Source organism: Sminthopsis crassicaudata, chromosome 4 (genome assembly GCF_048593235.1).
Source record: "Sminthopsis crassicaudata isolate SCR6 chromosome 4, ASM4859323v1, whole genome shotgun sequence".
Taxonomy (NCBI): domain Eukaryota; kingdom Metazoa; phylum Chordata; class Mammalia; order Dasyuromorphia; family Dasyuridae; genus Sminthopsis; species Sminthopsis crassicaudata.
Genome location: NC_133620.1, coordinates 59,440,354 through 59,459,968, shown reverse-complemented (window position 1 = coordinate 59,459,968; position 19,615 = coordinate 59,440,354). Strand labels below are relative to the sequence as shown.

General features: G+C 35.1%; 1 protein-coding gene across 1 annotated transcript in view; it reads right to left on the bottom strand.

Moving 5' to 3' along the window:
* The window catches only part of PRRC2C (proline rich coiled-coil 2C), an 84,015-nt gene that overhangs the window by 30,842 nt on the left and 33,558 nt on the right, over positions 1-19,615 (bottom strand). The window contains 10 exon segments of the mRNA XM_074308341.1: positions 1,630-3,891; positions 4,448-4,476; positions 4,479-4,660; positions 7,820-8,069; positions 9,813-9,982; positions 12,314-12,998; positions 15,901-15,990; positions 17,286-17,424; positions 19,174-19,264; positions 19,350-19,483. Of these exon segments, the coding sequence (XP_074164442.1) occupies positions 1,630-3,891; positions 4,448-4,476; positions 4,479-4,660; positions 7,820-8,069; positions 9,813-9,982; positions 12,314-12,998; positions 15,901-15,990; positions 17,286-17,424; positions 19,174-19,264; positions 19,350-19,483 (4,032 nt within the window).

Genomic DNA, 19,615 nt, shown 5'->3' with positions numbered 1-19,615 from the left:
AGGAACCAAAAAGATCTGGATTCAAATTCTATTTCAAATACTTAGTAGTTCTGTGACCCTGGACAATTCATTTTAATGTCTGTTTCAGTTTTCTCACCTGTGACATGAGGGGGTGGTACCTGATGATCTCTTGTGGTTTTAAATCTATGATCCAAGCAGCATTTAGGTAACTACTACTATGCACACCTACTACTGTAAACCTTTACTGCAAGCATATGCTAATTATTAAAACAGCAATACATACTGATTCAAAATGCCATTTTAATTTGACATCTTATCAATTCAAGAAATACATATGAGAACATATGTCTAATGTGTATAAACATCCTGGTAAATAAGCAGAAATGTATAGTTCCATCTAACAAGGGGTTGTAAAAATGATTACTTTTATATATTTCATTTTAGCACAATTTAATGATTTTCTTTGGCAGTGCATTGCAACTGGAGAATAGAAAGATACAAAATAGATTACAGAGATAGCTAGAGGATGGAAACTTGCTGGGTAAAAATAACAATCTCGAGGGACTAAGGAAGATCAAAACAAGCCTATGAACAAGTCTGGTTCTTGAGTCAAGATTGGAAATCATAAAAAGTGGATACAAAAGAACTGAGGGTATGCAGAGGTTAATACATTGAAGGCATTCCTTCTACTCTGAAAAACTAGGAACTTTTTGTCCCCCTAAATTCAAATCACATAACCTTTTAGCACTAATAAATGTAAGCAGCCAAAAAATGTTTAAAATTAAGACAACCCAGACAGAACTTCTTGCCAATTTCCCCGTTGTTTTTTCAATCTGCTTGCAGATTAAAATAGAGAAATGTGAAGTGCTGATATTTTATAAAGTTCAATAAGATAGACAAAAGTAAAGTAATATCATCTCTATTAAGGTCTTGAATAACAAACACTCAATGAACACAATGAGAATAAGGTAGGCTGAGAAACAATACAAATTAGCTGAACGGCCTTGTTTCTAAAAAAAAAAAAAATTAGCCTAGACAAAATAAAGCAGGCTATAAAAAACTAAATATGGCAATAAATCGTACTGAATCAAGAAACTGATGGTTATTAATGTCATTAAATACACTGCTGCCAGGAAATTGTTCCAAATCCATGGATTTTTCTGAAGCTCATATAAACAACTAATGCAACGCCACTGATATTTTTAATCTTACAAAAGATCTCAAATTTAGCACTACTAAAGAGGTATAAAGGATTTTATAGGTATGAATGTATACAGCAAGTCTAAAGACATCTATGTGTTAACTAATTTTCTCCAGGTCAATATTTGAATAAGGATTAACACATTATAGATGTAAAAAACTCTACTATTGCACAGAGGTCAGGGAACTTATTTTTAATAACTTAGCCAGTGTAAAATCTTGAATGTAATATACACAACCATTAAAGACTAGTTGACAATGACAATTATTTTTACATGTAGTTTACATGACTTTCCTCTAAACTTGCATAGCACTAAAATTAGATATTAGGTTATTCACTGAATTTTCATGAATTAACCCGACCTTTTGTTCCCTCGATGGTAGAGATCACATTTTACACCATTTTTATAATTTCCAAAACAACTAATATTAAATGTGATAAGCGCTCTCTCTCCCTTTCATACTTACCCTCTTTTCCCACTTTTTGATGAAGGACCACTTCTTCTTTCATTTCTAGGACCAGAGAAATTTCTCCCTGACTTAGGTGGACCACTGTTGCCCCGCCTATTCTGGCGATCTATTCCAGGTCGCTGACTGGAAAAGCTTCTTTTTGCTATTTCCCTTTTTGGAGGCAATACATTCTCTCCTGTCTTTGCAGCTGCCTGTGCACTCAAATCAGCTGTTTTTTTTTCATCCCTCTCTCGTCTTTCATTGAAATCACTACTTTCAGAAGCTGTCTCCCATTCTTCATTTGCTTGATCTGAAGAGTTCTGATTAGATAAGTCTGGTGTCTTATTTCCAGAAATATCTCCAGCAGCACTCACTGGTTCCTGAACCACATTATTAATTGAGCCATTTGTGACACAAGTAGCTGCCCCATCATTGATCTTTGAAGCAGCCTCCCTCTCCTTTAGCCGTCTAAATCGTGGGGGCTTATCCTGCCTTGGTGGTCGTGCAGGCCGTTGCCTTCGAGGCCTTTCTCTAGTTGGATCAAATTTCCTTTCAAATTTGGGAGGTCTTTTATCTGCTGGTATAGGTATAAACTGCTCATGCCTTCTGGGTGGTTCTCCATCATCTGGCTTGGGGGCCTCTGCCTGCCTTGGATTCCATTGATTATCACGGTATGTTGGCCTTCGTAATGTTGAAGGTCGTGGTGGGCGGCCTCCAGGATCTCTTCCACCACGTCTGAACATGCCTCCCCTTCCTCTTCTAGTAGGTTCTCCTTTAGGAAGAAAGCCAGGTTTGGTCTTATTCTCATCATCTCTTACATATAATTTTTCCACTGGCCTGTTGTTATCTACACGGACATTATTTTCAGGTTTGAAAGCAAGCAGAGGTTTCAGAGGTTTTTTGTTTTCGGGGCGCTCCTCCCTTTTTGGATGCTTGCCTTTGTTTAAACTATCTTTGTCTGATGGAAGAGTGTCGCTCGCACTTTCATGCACTTCACTATCAGAGTCAGTTTCTGAACCCCGCTGTCTTCTGCGTTTCGGCACTATTTCAAAATCAGAGCTCTCACTTCGAGTTTCACTTTCTTCTCGCTGCCTCAGAGATCCAGAGGGTACATGCTCTGTTCTTGGCTTGGTTTCTCTGTAGTGAGGATAATCTCTACTGTGTCCTCGGCCCCCTCGACCACGTCCACCATAAGAACCTCGGTAGCTTCGACCCCTGGAATAATATTCTCCACGTCCTCGACCTCTATAACCTTGATCTGGGAACCAGTCTCTATCTCTAGCTTCCTTCCAGTATGTTCGAGGGGGTAATGTTGGTTCTTTTTTAATTGGTCGTGAATCTATTCGTGGTCTTTCTATTCCCTGTTCTTTGCTATTAACTCTTTCAGATGGTTTTTCTTCCTTAGATACGTGAAGGGGAATAGTCTGTTGATTTGATGTTTTAACGGCAGGTTCTATGTGAACACTATCTACAGTTTCTGATGGCTTCACAGTATCTTGTGGGAGCTTTTTAGTCAAAGATGAAGTCTCAGAAGGAGGCTTCTCTGGCTCTGGTTGGGAAGGTGGTGGAAGTGGTTGTGTTTGAACCTGAGCTGCAGGGGGTGGAGGAGGATCTTTCTTTTCAGGCTTTTCAGGTTTTACAACTTTCTCCATTGGTTTTTCTACCTTTTCTCCCTCTTTCTCCTTTCTTTGTTCCCGCTCTTCTTTCATGTCTCGGAGTATTGGTTTTTTAATAGGTCCTGATCTTCTAACAGGTCTGTCCCCACTGTCATCTCTTCTACTGGAACCAGGCCTTGGACCCCATCTTGTTTCTGATTTAGATTTGTACAACTTTTCAAGTTTTGGTCCTTCAGAAGGTCTTATAAAACCTTCTTTTTTTGGCTTATCCTCGAGCCGTTCCATGGGTTCTTTTGTATCAATGCATCTGTTATTTATTTTAGGAATGTTTGCAGGTGCCTCATTCCTAGGCTCCTCTGTTTTTTGAGAATGGTTGGATCCATGGGAAACACTTCGCTTCCTGACAGACTGACTTTCTCCTACTGAAGTCTGATCATCCTGAGGGGTGGGAACAATATTCTGATCAGCTAGTTCAAAACAAGTCACTTGGCTATTTGTGTCAGTGGGAGGAGGTCTTGTATCTTCCAAAGACTTGTTTGGGAACTTCTGTACCTCTGCTTCACCAGTATCTCTGAAAAATTCTGCCTTGGGATGAGCATCCAATTGACTGTGTTCAACTGAGTAGGAAGTAGCCACTAGTTCTTGTTCCAATGGGGCTTCAGGCCTATGTTTAAAAAAAAAAAAAAAAAAAAAAAAAAGCAAAAATTATTGAGAAGCTATTCCCAAAATAGTCTGTTTCTTCTTCAATAGCAAAGAATTACAAAGAATTATGATTCAACTTCAAAGGAAAAGATTCAGAATCCTAGTTATAGAAATAGTTATTATAAGCAGCTAGTTGCAAATTATTTTAAAATTTCAGAAATTAATATTCTGAATGGAATTCTAAAATATGTATTTTTTATTAATTTACATAAGACAAAAAATAAAGATGTATCATTACTTGCTACCAGAGGAATACTATGTGAACCCTTCTTGAGTGCACATAAAAAAGTGACAAAGAAATAAAACATGGTAGTTTTCATTTCATTTAATTACTTGACAACAATTTACAGTGAGTAAAAATGAGATATTTTTAAAAATCAGCCCAGAGCCAAAAAAATCAAGTTGAGTCAGAGAACAGAAAGGGCGCTGGGAGTTTAGTGTGATTTAAAGTATAATATTTCAAGACTATATTTTTTGCTTTGTTTTGATTTGTAATAATTGCATAAGACAATGATTACCTTAGGTCCTTGGGTTCTTCAGTCAACTTGGAGGAGAACTTGCCTGTTGAGGCTCTACTTGGGGATATGGGTCTGATCCCCACATCATACGAGGTTCAGTGAGTGAAACAGCATGGTCTCTTGCTGATCGAGCAATATGTTCAAATGATTCAGAACTAGCTGTAGAACCTTCTATTTGGTCTCTTCTCATTAGGGGCTTAGGAGGAATCATTCCTATCATAAGAGTTCAGAAACAAATAAAATGAAAAACTAAGGTAAACCATCATCACAAGTAAAAAGCAGAGTTGATAGAAGAGTGTTACTTTATATTTAGGATGGGTGTGAATATTTTTTTAGAAGAAATGACAATTTTTTTTATTTTTATTTTGTTTTTGTTTTTATGGCAATATTTTTTAAATAAAAAAAGGAAGATTCTGGGAAGACGGTGTAGTAGATCAGTAAATTTCAAGCTCTCCAGATCCCCTCCCCTCTCCCCCGAACAAATTTGTACATCAAGGAGAACATAAAACAGGTGAAAAAATAAGACGACTTGAAGCAGAACAGGGTCTCCCCCTGGTGCAACTCAAAGCCAAAGAAAGACCCTAAGCTAATGTGAAGTAAAAATATCTCCAGGCTTGCTCCACAGAAATGCCAAGTGGGGATCCCCTAGTCCTAGCTGAGTTTTTCAACAGGAACAGAAAATTTAATCAACCAGACTACTTGTACAATTGGGGGTCTAATTGGGGGTCTAAGTCCTGGCAAAATGGACCTGAGACACTGCTGACAGCTAGCACTTGCAGGAGAGTGGAGTTCTTGGTTTGGGGTTCCAGGTCAGAGAGGATAGCTGAAGTGAAGCTAGAAGCACCATCCTTTTACCCCACAATTAGAGTGCATACATCAATACGTCTCATTAAAATAAATAAAATAAAAAATAAAATAAATAAAATAAAACAAACTTCTCCCTCAAAGAGACACATTAAATAGGTCTAGAGAGAATTTATTAGAAGTAATTCAAAAAAGAATTTAAATCTCAACTGAGACACAATGAGGAAAAAATAAAACCAAGAAAAACAAGATTATGAAAAAAAAAAATTAACCAACTAGAAAGAAGTTACAAGAGTCACAAAGATAAAAATAACACTGAAAATCACAACTGGGCAAGGGGAAGCCAGGGAAATTATGAGAGATCAAGAAATAACAAAACAGACGATAAAGAATGAAAAAGTAGAACAAAATGTGAAACAAGGAAAACAACAGATCTAGAGAACAAATCAAAAAGAGAAGATTATAAGAAAAATTGGATTACCTGAAAGCTGTAACCAAGAAAGGAGATCTTTGAAATAATAATGCAAGAAATAATCTAAGAAAACTGTATTGGACTGGTAGAGCATAAGAGGAAAGTAGAAATAGAAAAAAATCCACCAATCACTTCCATATATAGGAATATTATTGCCAAATTTCAAAATGCTCAGAGAAAATCTCGCAAGAAACAAGAAAAAAACAATTAAATGGAGCTACAATTAGAATTATACAGGACTTATCATTTATTAAATGCCATAATAAAAGGCTGCAGATCCTGGAATCATATATAGCAGCAATCAAAAGAATGAGGCCTGAGGCCCAAAATACCATATCCAGCGAAATTATCTATAATACTGAATTAAAAAAAAAAAAAAAAAAAAAAAAAGCATTCAGGACTTTCTTTCAACCAAACCCCAAATGAGAAGAAAATAGAACATATAAGAGCCAATATCAAAGATCAATTTAAAAGAATTTACCATGGATGAACTATTTATATTTTTAATATGGAAATATGTTACCATATGTTTAAGATTGACATCAGCAATAAGATAGGTGAAAAGAAAGATTAGGGCAGAATTAAGGCAAAAAAAGTAATAATGTTATACAAATGAGGTGTGGAGCAAGAACAGACAGAGACTTTAGAGTGGGGAGGATGGCTCATATTTCTGAAATATGAAGGGTGAGGAAAGAAGACAAGGGAGGGATCCATGAGTAGGGGGAGGTTAAGTAATAGCAAGGCAAGTTAAGGAATAGAATTATAGAATTAAAGGAAAGTGTCAATAGGGAAAGGAAATTGTGTGTGTGTGTGTGTGTGTGTGTGTGTGTGTGTGTGTGTGTGTGTGTGTGTGTGTGTGTGTGTGTGTGTGTAGTACATAAATATATGCCAGCTTAGAGGAGGTGGGAGTGACGAAAGGGATTATAAAAAAAAAAAAGAAAAAAGAAAAAGAAGCAGCAAGTTGGTACAGTGGATAGCACACCTGATATCAGAGGACCTGAGTTGAAATCTGATCAAGATACTTAACACTTCCTAGCTGTCATTTAACCCCAATTGCCTCATGGGGAAAAAAAGAGTAGCAAGAGAACAAAAGAACAATCTATAAGTAAACATGAACACTTATGAATAATTTATTCTACTATTATATATCCTTTCTTGAACTGATAATTTATTGCTATATATTTTATATTTTGAATCCTCTCTGATGTTCTACAAAGCACATGAACAATGTTTTGTTTTATTTTGTATTCTTTTTTCTTATTCGGATTTTTAAAATAAAAATTAAAAAAAAATACAGAAAGTAAATTTTACTTAACACACAAAGCACTGTGATATATATATATAAAGATGTCATATTTTCTGTTCACAAGGAACTTAGAAGCTTAGAAGGGGTAAAACAAACAAAACTAGAGTGCTAGATTATGGAAAGATTTCATGAAAAGGGTTAAAGGAAAGAAAACAAGATTAAACTTTGAAATAGGATAATAGTTTAAGGAACAGAGACACCTGGGGAGTATAGTGTATCTTCCTGGGCCTGGAGACAGGAAGACATGAATTCAAATCCATCCTTAGACATTTACTAGATGTGAGAATGTGGGTAAAGTACTTCAATTCAGGTCCCCTCAATTTCCTCAATTTTAAAATGGGAATAATAAGAGCATCTACCTTGTAGGAGATAATAATTGTTAAGTACATAGTAGATCCTTAATGCTCAGTCCCTTCTTTTGTAAAATATAGAGGATATTGAATTTACCATATTGACTGTCACCATATTCATGGGGCTTTATAAATGGCTGAGTCTTTACAGATGTATAAAACATCCCTAGATAAAGAATCAACTGCAGGTTTTCAGGCTCTTCTTTGTCCCACCCTCAGCAACCATTTCTTTCTCTCTTGTGACAAGAAAGACTGCGAGATAAGTCAAAGTATTTAATAATTTGTATTTAAACTGAAATGAATAAGACATCACTCCATTATATCTTCCTCTCTTTCGCTAGTCTCTGAATTGAAAACAAAGCAGACCCTGAAAAACTTAAAAGATACTTAGGAAAAGTTAATTTGGACATTTGTTTACAACAAACACAACTTCAACATACCAGGATGCATTGGTGGAATATCCATAGCAGGCCTTCCTGACATCATGCGAGGATCCATGTAAGATTGTACCATAAGCCAGCGAGGATCAAAACCCATGGAAGCTAAATGCTGAGGGTGAGGTTGCATGGGCTGGTAAAGAGTTCTATGTGGAGGAGGGGGGACAGCACCACTGGAAGTTTGAGAAGGAGCAGATTGTGGAAGGACACCTTGTTGTTGCTGCTGCTGCCACTGCTGCTGTTTCATTTGTTCCTGAAAATGAATGTTAGATTAACACAATGAGTAGAAATAAGTCAGCCTTTAGAATTTAAATGTCATGAAAAAGTAAAACTTTAATTTCACAGCTAACTAATCTGAATATATGAGATTTAGTAACTAAACCTATTTCACAGAATATTAAAATTGATTAAGTGCGTAACTATTTAATAAATGTCCAATATGTGTGAAGCACTGTACTAAGGTAGAAATACAAAGCAAGGTAAAAGATAGTACTTGCCTGCCCTCAAAGAGCTCATGATCTAACAGGAAAGAATATGCACAAATAAAGTCAAAGAATTGGAATTAAGAGGGATTGTAGAAGATAGGAATTTAGCTGGGACTTAAAAGGAAGAGAAGAAAAAAGAAGAGATGAGGAGAGAGAGAATTTCAGCTATGGAGAAAAACCCTGAGGCTGGGGACAGAATGTGACGTCAATGAGTGCCGAGTACAAGGAATGTAGTTTGTAAAAAGTAGGAAGACTGGAAAGTATGTGTGCATGTGTGTGGTTTTAAATACCAGAAGATTTTCTATTGGATCTTGGAGCCACCAGAGTTTGTGAACTAGGGGACTCAACATGGTCATATCAGAGCTTTACAAAGATCACTTTGGAGGCTGAACAGACTGGAATGAGGAGAGGCCTGTGATAGGCAAACCCACTAGCAGGCTTTTGTAATGTTTCTGGTGTGAGGTGGTACCACTCAGCTGGTGGCAGTATCAGAGAAGAGAAAGGGGCATGTTGAAGAGAAGTTGAAAAAGGGGAAATTACAGACTTTCCTATCAGCTTGGGATATGGGAGGTCAGAGTAGGGATATGAGACAGTAAGGCGTTGTTTTGAGGAAAAAAAGCTCTTTCCTCACAACATCTCTATAAAACACAAAGCACAAACCTTGTAAGAGTAAAGAACCTAAGGCTCAAAAAATTAAGTCACTTGTCTACAGTGACATATCTAGTATGTGTTAAGAGTCAGTCTTTGAAGAGAGGCCTCTTGAAGGTAAGTACAAGCACTCTTTTCTGTTTCACCAACCTTAAGAGAAATCTAGTTCTTTTCACATGGGAAATGACAACGCATTCTCAAGTAGAACTTGAAAACATCACTGACAAAAAAACAGATATTCCCTGTTCCACATGCTTTATTAGAAGAAACAGAAGAAGCCAAGACAAGGACACAACATGTGCTGAATCAGGAATAAAAAGAGGCAAGAAAAGGAGAATGATGGGAGACTATAAAAAATAAGCTATCCCGTTCTCAAAATTCAAGTCTTCACCTAAGAGGGTACTGTAGCTTTCAGAAATGAGTACATATAAAGTATAATGTACTTGATTTCTCTCCATAAATATATATAAAAGACAATTTTACATATAAAACATATCTTCATACATATTACATGCATGCCCATAATGCACGCATACATACTACAATAGGGAGAGTCAGGTATAAATTTGTTGATCTGGAAATTTACTAATGTGGACTTTCCATAATTCATAGGCTTCAAAGACCAACCTGGGGTGCCCAGAAGTTAAATGTCTAGAGCCCAAGTTAAATGCAAGCATATCAGAGGCAGCATTTCAATCCATATCTTTCTGACTCCAAGAGTAGCTCTTATTTGAAAAGGCATTTGGGCATAATCATACATTTTAATCTTTTGTACCCCAACCCAATAACACCATGTTTTGCACATGGTATGTGTTCACTAAATATCTGACTTTTTAATTGCCCAAAATAATTTTTCTTCTCACCTGTTGTCTTTGGAACCGTGGTGGCAGTGACTTTTGAAATTGTTTGGAATAGCCTGATGAAACTGCAGGTCGAGGCTGAGACCCTGAATCTGGTTCTATTTCATGAGCCACCTGTGGGGTTTCTTTTTCACTACGGTTGCTGTCTTGTCTAGTGAAAACTGGCTGTTCCTCTGACAAAAGAAAATACTTCAAAATTACTTTTCACACCCATCTCTGGAGTTTTTAAAACACTTGATCAAATGAGTTCATATACTACACTTCACAAACCTTAAAGTACTATAGATATGCTGCTATCTTTTACATCACCGTACACATGCTAATTAAAATGGCCTTTTTTTTTTTTATAAAATGGCCTTAACTTGATAACATTTTCTAAAAAGAAGAAAACTTTAACACTTTGAAGAAGATATTTTCTGTCCTAATGGATACTAGAGCTAGAAAATCTGACCTAGAAAAAGATCACTGGGATTTCTGATTAAAGAATCCTGTAAAATTACTCACAGCACTAAATTTCCCACAAATTCCAGAGTGAGGGTGAGGGAGAAGAAGCAAATCAGAGTGAAAAGGCAAAATAACTAGATATATCAGCCTAACTCTCAATTTAAAAAATTTTAGATGCACAAATTCTAATACCACTAGAAAAGGAGGGAGAAGGGAGAACCCTGAAGTGTCAAACTTCATTTGACCTGTGTGTAAAAAAGAAAAAGTAAACATTTTTTAAATGACTAAGGATTTTTAACATCTAAGATTGTTTTTAAAAAAAAGGGGGGGGGAGGGGGAAATAAACAGCCACAAAAAAACAAGGTAACTTCTCCAAATAAATGAATTCTTGATGGACAAAAGTTATAAAGTGATTTGCTTTTTTTTTTTTTTTTTTTTTTTTTTTACTTCAAGGAAAGTTCAAGTCAAAAACATACAAATCAAGTGAAATTTAAGTCAAACTCATTCTAATTATATGGCAAAATATATGTTCAAATAGACTAAAAAGAAATTTACACACAGTAAAATTTTAAAATGTAATAATTTCCCATACAAATGCAAAACTAGAGATTATATAGTATGTCCAGAAGTTCACTTAAAAAAAAACAAAAACAAAAAATGTGCCATAGTTATAAAATATAAACAGGCTAACGTTATGCCACTGGGGATGATCATAGAGGCAAACAGAATTTTCATCAAATTTTGTTGAGAATAAATTAGATTAATTTGTGTAATGTGACTGAAAAAACAAACAAAAAAACATCTTGAGAACTACTCAAGAAACCCCAAATCAAATAAATCTAAATGTGTAAATTAAAATAAAATGTGACTATACTCACAGTATTCAGAATAAAAATGCTATCAGGCTGTATTAACTTTGGGATTCCAAAACTGACAATTAAAAAATATCAGAAAAGTTAAATTCCCCACCACGATAAAGCTCTCATTTTATACAAAAGTCCAAGATGATTAAACAACTTAACATGTCCTACAGTTCCTTGATAACAAAGCCAAAACTATCTGTACCATAATTTGCCACCATCTATTCCATGCTCTTAACATGTCACACTTAATAAGCTTATGTTTTATTTTTACTTCTATTGTATTAATATTTAATTTAAAAAAAAAATCACCTCAAGTTATTTCATCTAAAAGTTCACCAGAAAATACAAAATAATTCCAAATACACTGATATTTTCCCATTCCTCCCCACTGCCCCAGTACCAGCCACATGGAAGAACTGAAATCACTGATTGCGAGGGTCTATAAAAATCAGCACTTCTCTGAAAGTCTACAATCTTTATAGTTGGTTGTTAATGAATTCTTCCTTTAGAAAAATATCTAACAAATTACTGGAAGCAGGGGAAAGTGGTCATGACAAAAAATTGGCAAGTATGTGTGGCAGTCTTTTGGGAAAGTATGGCAGATAAAATCAAATAAGAATCATAAGAAATTTACTTCCCTCCTTCAACCTTCTAACATAAAAAGAAACAAAAACCACAACTTAATTCTGCTTTAGTATATTCAAAACCCTAAATAGAGCAGTAATGTAATCAAGCCATTATACTGGTAAAAGAAATGGTGGCTGACATTAACCATTCCATGTAATACAGAATTGTTATTAAAAATATTGCTTTCTTTTCTTTATAATTGAGATCTCTACTGAGGTCTTATTCTGATGCTTTATTGTGGGAAAGCGGTAATTTTCAAAGGCTCTATCAGGAGAGTAAAAGAAATAAGAGATTCTGGTAAGCTGGTAAAAATCTTTTAAACACAAGGAGTAATGAGTGATGAAGGATCAACTACCAAAGGACCTAAATGCAGATGTCATCACAAAAATGTTAAGTGACAAGAATAAGGCTTGTTTTGTGAATTGTATTGGCAAAGCATACATCTATACCAATAAAAATATAGGGAATAAATATGCACCCTTACTGAAAACACAAGAAACAATAATTATGAAAATTTTACTTAGATACTTGAGAACTAAAACATGACATTAAAAATTAAAATAAACAAACCTATTTTTTCTTTATTACAGCTTTCACTTTGTTGTTTGTCTAACACAGGTTGTAATGAAGGCTCTTCATGTTCCAATTTTTCCTCTTTCTCTCTCTCTTTTTCCTTCTGTAGTTCTTTCTCACGCTCTTTTTCCTTCTCTCTCTCTTTTTCCAGTTCTTTTTCTGCTTCTCGTTGTCGTTCCAGTTCTCGTTCTTTTTCTTGTTCTCTTTCCCGTTCTCTCTCCCTCTCCAGTTCCTTTTCCTTTTCCCGTTCCAGTTCTTTTTCCTTTTCCCGTTCCCGCTCCAGTTCTTTCTCTTTTTCCCTTTCCCGTTCTCTTTCCTTTTCCCTTTCCCGTTCTCGTTCCCGCTCCCGTTCTCTTATTCTTTCTCTTTCCCTTTCTTTTTCTCTCTCTCTTTCTCTTTCCTTTTCACGCTCCCGTTCCCTAATTTCTTCAGGAGATGGCTGCTTTTCTACAATGCCATATTTCTCATTTAACTGTTTTAGCTTTTCTGCACATGCAGCTTTTCTTTGCTCTTCCATTCTCCTTTCCTCCTCTTCACGCCTCTTTCGAGCACGTTCAACTGCAGCAGAAAGTTCTGATGGTTGCCTTCGGCGTTGTTTCCAAGCCTCATCTTCATCAGGAATTTGTTTGGGTGGGAAAGGACCTGATCTTCCAGGTCCTGCCTGTCGATCAGGAGGTGGATGCTGAAATATTAAGATAAAGAGCTCATTTAATCAAGATATACACTTGGGAGGATAGATATCCTAGGAAAGACCTTATAACTCCATGCCACTTATTAAATGACATTTAGATCTCAAGAAATCATTCTATTTATTCAAGTACTGGTCTGATCACGCCATGTTTCATGGCTCCCTATTACTTCTCCTCTGATTATATATATATTTGCCTTTTATAACCTACCCCCAACCTATTACTCTTCAGCACATATGCTATGATCCAAGGCTTATAGCTTTCCCTCATAGCTGGCTTCAAATTTAGTCTTACCTTTGCAATGATTGTTTAGGGTGGAGTACATTCTAAGCATGAATGTCAACAATGTCATTTAGAATGGTAGTTTTCTTCAAAGTTCAATTAAAATGCTAGCTTCTATATTAGAATTAGAAATTGTTTCACTTTTGAATTGGTTTATCCAAACCTATTTTTGATACAATGTAGTTGCTTAACAAATACCTGCTGGTGGACAGAATGACATTTTGGGATTTCATTATGCGATATTACTTTATAATATAACCTTGTAACATAACCTGATTCTATTTATTAGGAAATAAATCAGATTATCAGTATCGCTGCTTCTAAAGACTAATATATATAAAAAATCATGATGATGCTACATGTCTTTGAAATAAAAGTTTAAGGGGCAGCTAGGTGATGCAGTGGATAGAGGACTGGCCCTGAATTCAGGAGGACCCGAATTCAAATCTGATCTCAGACACTTAACACGTCCTAGCTGTGTGACCCTGGGCAAGTCACTTAACCCCAGCCTCAGGGAAAAAAAAAAAAAAAAAAAGAAATAAACGTTTAAAGTTTCATAACAAAAAAGACCACAATACTGACAACACAACAACACCTGTTAAGAGAAATAAATGTATTGAATTTGCTTTGGATAAGGCAAAAGATGGTAGATATTCAATAAAAAATTTCTAAATTGATTTCTAACTATGATTCCAGATATGAGGAGTCTTTGTATTTACTTTCCTATTTTAAAGTTTTCTGATAATTTAAAGGTATCAAATATTCTAAGGTAAAGTGAAACTAATGTTCAATAATGCACTTTAAAAATAAAATTGCAAATCTCAGCTAAACTCTGTCAAGAATATTTCATATTCTTGCCAATCATAAATACAAACATTATCTGAATGGCTAATAAAAGAAATGAGAAAAACAAATTGGCTCAGCTGTGCAACAGACTTGCCTCAAGTTACAACAAATTGCTTTTAAAATTTGTCAATTAAATGGCTTAACTATATCAATCAACAAACATTACATCCATGCAATGTGGCAGGAACTGTTAAGTGCCAAATATGCCCCTTCTCTCCCTTTTCCTCAAGAAGCATAAATTGAAAAGGGAGAGACAATATAGAAATGTAATTACAGAGTAAATGGAAGAAAAGTCTTATAAGGAGAGGCACTTGCAGTTCAAGGGATACAGAAAAGCTGTCTGCTTACCAAGTGTGATATTTAGATACAGAACAAAGACACAGGTAGGAAGAGAAAGAAACAGCATGTGCCACAAACTCAGAAAATATAGTTTGGTTGGACCACAGATTATAAATAAAAATTAAGGTAATGTGAAAGAAAGTTAAAAGCTTAAATTTGGTCCTGGAGATAATAAGAAACTATTAGAGTTTACTGAATAACATGATGGCATGATCAGGACTATGCTTCAGAAGAATCAATTGTTGCTTTGTGGGAGAGGACCAGAATGGAATTAGATGAGAAAATTGATTAGATGACAAAGTATTGCAATTCAGGAAGCATTATGAAGGCCTGAAATGCAGACTGTATTAATGGACACAAGGATTCTATAAAAGGGACCTTGTAGAGATACAAATAGGACTTAATAAATACAAGGATTAATAAATGTGGGATGAGGGAAAGTAAGGAATTGAGGATGATGGCAAAGTTGTGAGTCTAGATGATTACAGAAGGATAGTATAATCCTCAATAGTAATAAATAAGTTCACAAAAGAGCTAAGTTTAAAGGGGCCAGAGGACAAGCAAATATGAATGTCCAATAGGCAGTTCACATTACACAATGCTTTGTAATTAGGAGAAAAACCAACCATCATGTGAGAGAAATCTTGTGGATGACCAAATAAAATGAAGGGAAGAATGGCATAACTGAATGTCTTTTGCAAAATCTGGATAATTCATTAAAAAGATAACTATTTACCTGCCAAAAGTCTCTTTCAGTTCATCTGTTAATTTTATACAAGTTAAAGACCAATTTTACATTAATTTAAGGTATTCTGAAGATATCAAAGTATTATAAAACTCAAATTCACCTTAAAGAATGTGAAAAATCTTTTTTTTTTAATTTTTATTTTATTATATATATTTTTATAATATTATCCCTTATATTCATTTTTCCAAATTATCCTCCTCCTCCCTTTACTCCCTCCCCCCGATGACAGGCAATTCTATACATTTTACATGTGTTACAATATAACCTAGATACAATACATGTGTGTAAACACCATTTTCTTGTTGCACAATAAGCCTTAGAATCCGAAGGTACATGTAACCTGGGCAGACAGATATTAGTGCTAACAATTTACATTCACTTCCCAGTGTTACTTCTCTGGGTGTAGCTACCTCTGTCCATCATTGATCAACTGGAAGTGAGTTGGCTCTTCTTTTTGTTGAAGATTTCCACTTCCATCAGAATAGAATGTGAAAAATCTTAAAAGAATTACCCCACCAAACCTCACAATCTTGAATACATAAAGACCAATTCTTTTCAAAGAATAACTTAAGTATGGTTTTTCAAATATTTCATTAGGTTTCTGAAGCAGAAAAACATACTCCAGCACATCTTTCCACTCAAAAATTCAAGCACTTTAGTAGTAACTAGTAGCATCATACCTGCTGAACAAGTGACTTTGGTGGAAGCGCTAAGTGGGCAGAACTATTCTTTTCATGTACTAAGGACTGCACAGAGGGAGGTCCCCGTTCCTGATTGATAGAAAAAAAGGATTGTCTTTAATTCCTCTACTGTTAACATATTTTCAGGAATAACTTAAAAACATAGTTGGTACATTTGTCAATTTACAAATGGCACAGTTTGTAAAGATAATTAACATATTGAATGAGAAAATCTAGCTCCAACAAGAGCAACAATCGAGTCAAGGACCAAAACCAAATTTAAGGATCAAGTCTTATGCTTAGATTAAAAATACAATCATCACAAATGTAACATGTTAAAAAAAAAATATCGCTAAGGACAACTGGATAGTACAGTGTCCCTACAGTGAGGACCTGAATTAAAATTCGACCCACACACATTTAATATCTGGGCAAGTCACAATCCCAATTGTGTTGCCTCCTCTCTCCCTTCTCCACCCCGATAACTTCCTGTGAAAACCACCTGAAGATTCTGACTACAAGTTGAATTTAGAGTTGCATGGTCACCAAAAAAACTGTTATTCTAGACTGTATTTTTTAAAAGTACAGTATTATATGCTCCAGAAGGCATTAAATTGTTATGACCAAGTGATAACACTGTTAAAATTTTTGGAGATCAAAGAAAGAAGGGGGCCAGGAATTCAAAAATATTTAAAACAGTTCTTTTTACTTTAGACGGGACATGAAAGCTAAGGGATCACACTACTTAGGTGGAGCAGAATAGTTGAACAAATTATGCTCTATGAATTGGAATACCATGACCTAAAAAAATGTAAAAGGACTTTCAAACAAACTATGAAAGATCTGTTATAAACTAGTACAGAATGAAGTGAATAGAACTTGAAAACAACTTTTTCAGTAATGACAACACTATAAGGACAACTCTGATCAACCACAACTGCAAAGGATCAATGATAGTTATCATCTTATTGTGAAACAAATGTTGACATCCTACAAAGGAAACATTATTTATCCAAAATTGCCACAGGAGATATCAGATAAACTTATATCACAACTTCATTAAGAATTCAAGGAATGAAAGAAAAATGTATGAATGACTCTAATAGAGAAACAGATTTCAGGTTCCTATAAACTTATTAACATATACAGTAGTCCAAAAAGCTAAAGTGCCCAATTAGTCACACTTGTTCACTAGAAATCTTTAAGAAGAAACCAGACAAGATATTCTGAGCTCCCAAACTTTTTATAAGATTTACAAAAGTAACAAATACTTTGAGCTACATAGTTTCCTCTTTGCTTAAAATTCTTTAATTCAGTAAAAATATTTAAAATAACTTCACATGCTCATTACAAAGGACCTTTATATATACTTTAATGTAACAAACCTGATTAAAAGGTGGTCCTTTTCCATAGGGACCCTTTGATACCGTTGCCTGTGGAGGCAACTGAGCTTTGCTGCTGGAACCTTCATCATCTTCTTTTCGGTTTTCAGTACTTTCAGAAGTCTTTGGTGCTTCTTCTTCACTGAAGAACAAAAGGTATAACAAGAACAGGAGAAGTTATGCATCCTCAACAGCTATTTTATCCACTACCTTTTCTGTTTCTAAATTGTGGTTTGTAAAATTACATATCTAGGAAGGATACTGTTACATAAAGAGGGACCTAAGAATTTTGAAAATTTTTTAATAGTTTCATTCATTGCTATGAAAAATGTTTATTAAAGTCTAATCTTTAAGTTGGGCATCTTGGTATTTCCATTCTACCCTTGTATTCCAGAAGCAATATACATATTATATACAGTGAATAATCTGAATGAACTAAGATTAAAAGTTCTCCCACCCTCATCTTTTTTTCCAGATTTCCAAAAGAGGTAGTGAAATGGAGATTAAAATTAGCAATCAATTTCTGAGATAGTCAAGGGAGTCCTGGCTTTAAGGCACTATGATCAACCTTTTCAAAAGAAAATATACTTAAAAGTTTTTTGAATAAGAAAATAGGTAGGTTACTAACTGTTCTATTGGATCTCCTACTACTTGTCTGATGATTTCTTAGTAGGGTTTTTTTCCCCCCCGGGGGTTAAAATCTTCCTTGCCAATGTTTAATAAATTTATGTAGACCCTGAAGCTTTGTCTCTGAGCCCCTTTCCTTTCTCTCCCTATATTCTCATGTTGACTCCTTTAAGTTGAATTATCTTTTTTAAACAGATGACTGCCAAAACTACACATTTATATTCATAGTCCTAGTGCTGAGTTCTAGTCCCAATTGCCTTTGGGACTTATGTATTCTATAAATATCCCATATTTATAACATATATAAAACAGAACAGAATATTTTTCCTGGATGTCTCTACCTCCCCACACACACTTTTAGTTCAAAACACCAACAACTTAAGAGGTAAACAAGTGTGCAAAATCAGAGCCATCTTCCAATTCCTGACTCTTCCTTCATCCATCTAGTCACTCGAAAAGTTGCCAATTCTACCTCTCTATCGCTTGCTTCTATATTTAGCTCCTTCTGTCTACTTATAACCATAATCTTATCCTGACCCTCATCACCTCTAGTATGAATTTAATCATCTTAAATTGCTCAAGTCTCTTCTTTCTGAAATCTATCTTCTATTTAATAGTCTACATTATTTCTAAAGCAGACCCAAAGCACTAAGTTATTTCCTTCTTATTAATTCACTTGCTAACACAACTGTTCCTAGGAACAAATGCAAAACTCCTGTCATTTTAAGTACTTCACAGAATGCCAATTTAATAACTTTTGCTAACCTAAATTTCCTCATTTAGTCTACACGATTCCTTTCCATGCACTCTTCCACAACTTATCATCAAACCTGTGCTCAGGCTATTCACCTGACCCCATATCTGACAATTGCACTTAATATCTTATTTTTCTGTCTTAGTCCCAAGGATTTCTTCAGCTTGAGTTTCAATTGGAACTGAACAATTCCTATACAAGGTCTCTCCTGATACTCCCAACCATTATCTTCTCTGCTCAAAATTGCCTTATATTTACTTCATCAATACTTCTCTCTTGCTCTCCATTTAGAATGTAAGCTCTTAGAAGAAAGAACTGCTTCATTTTTCTTTTTATATTCCCAGAATCCTGTACAATGACTAGGCCAAAGTAGTACTTTACAAATGTTTATTAACATACTGAAACTGTTATTACTTATAATTAAGTCAAGTGGTAAAAGCTTTCATCCAGATACTGTGTAATTAAGAGAAACCCATTGAAATAATCTGAAGATATTGCTTAATGACTTACCAGTTCTCTTTGCTGTCTTTCTGACTACCTCCTTGTTCATCATCATCACTAAAATTGAGTTGTTCTGTATAATCTACTTCCATCTGAGCACCTATTAAATATAAATATGAAGTAAAATTCAAAGTAATGCTTCAAAGTGAATGCAGCAAACTTAGGAAGTCAATTTCCATTCTTACCTGCCCAGCCTTCATCAGCTTCAGCATCTAAGTTATCAAATTTATCAAGCTCTTTGAGTTCTGTTGCACTAAGAATAGAGGGGCGTTCAGGCTCAGGGGCCCAAGTTGGGGGTGGGCCTCTTCCTCTAAGGCCTCTAGATAAAAAAATTAATCGTTAAAAAAATTGCACTCCAGAATAGAATGAACTACTAAAAGTTGAGAGAAAATTCAAGACTGAAATTTCCTGGTTCAACTTCTAAAATAAAGTCCCTTTAAGAATGAACAAC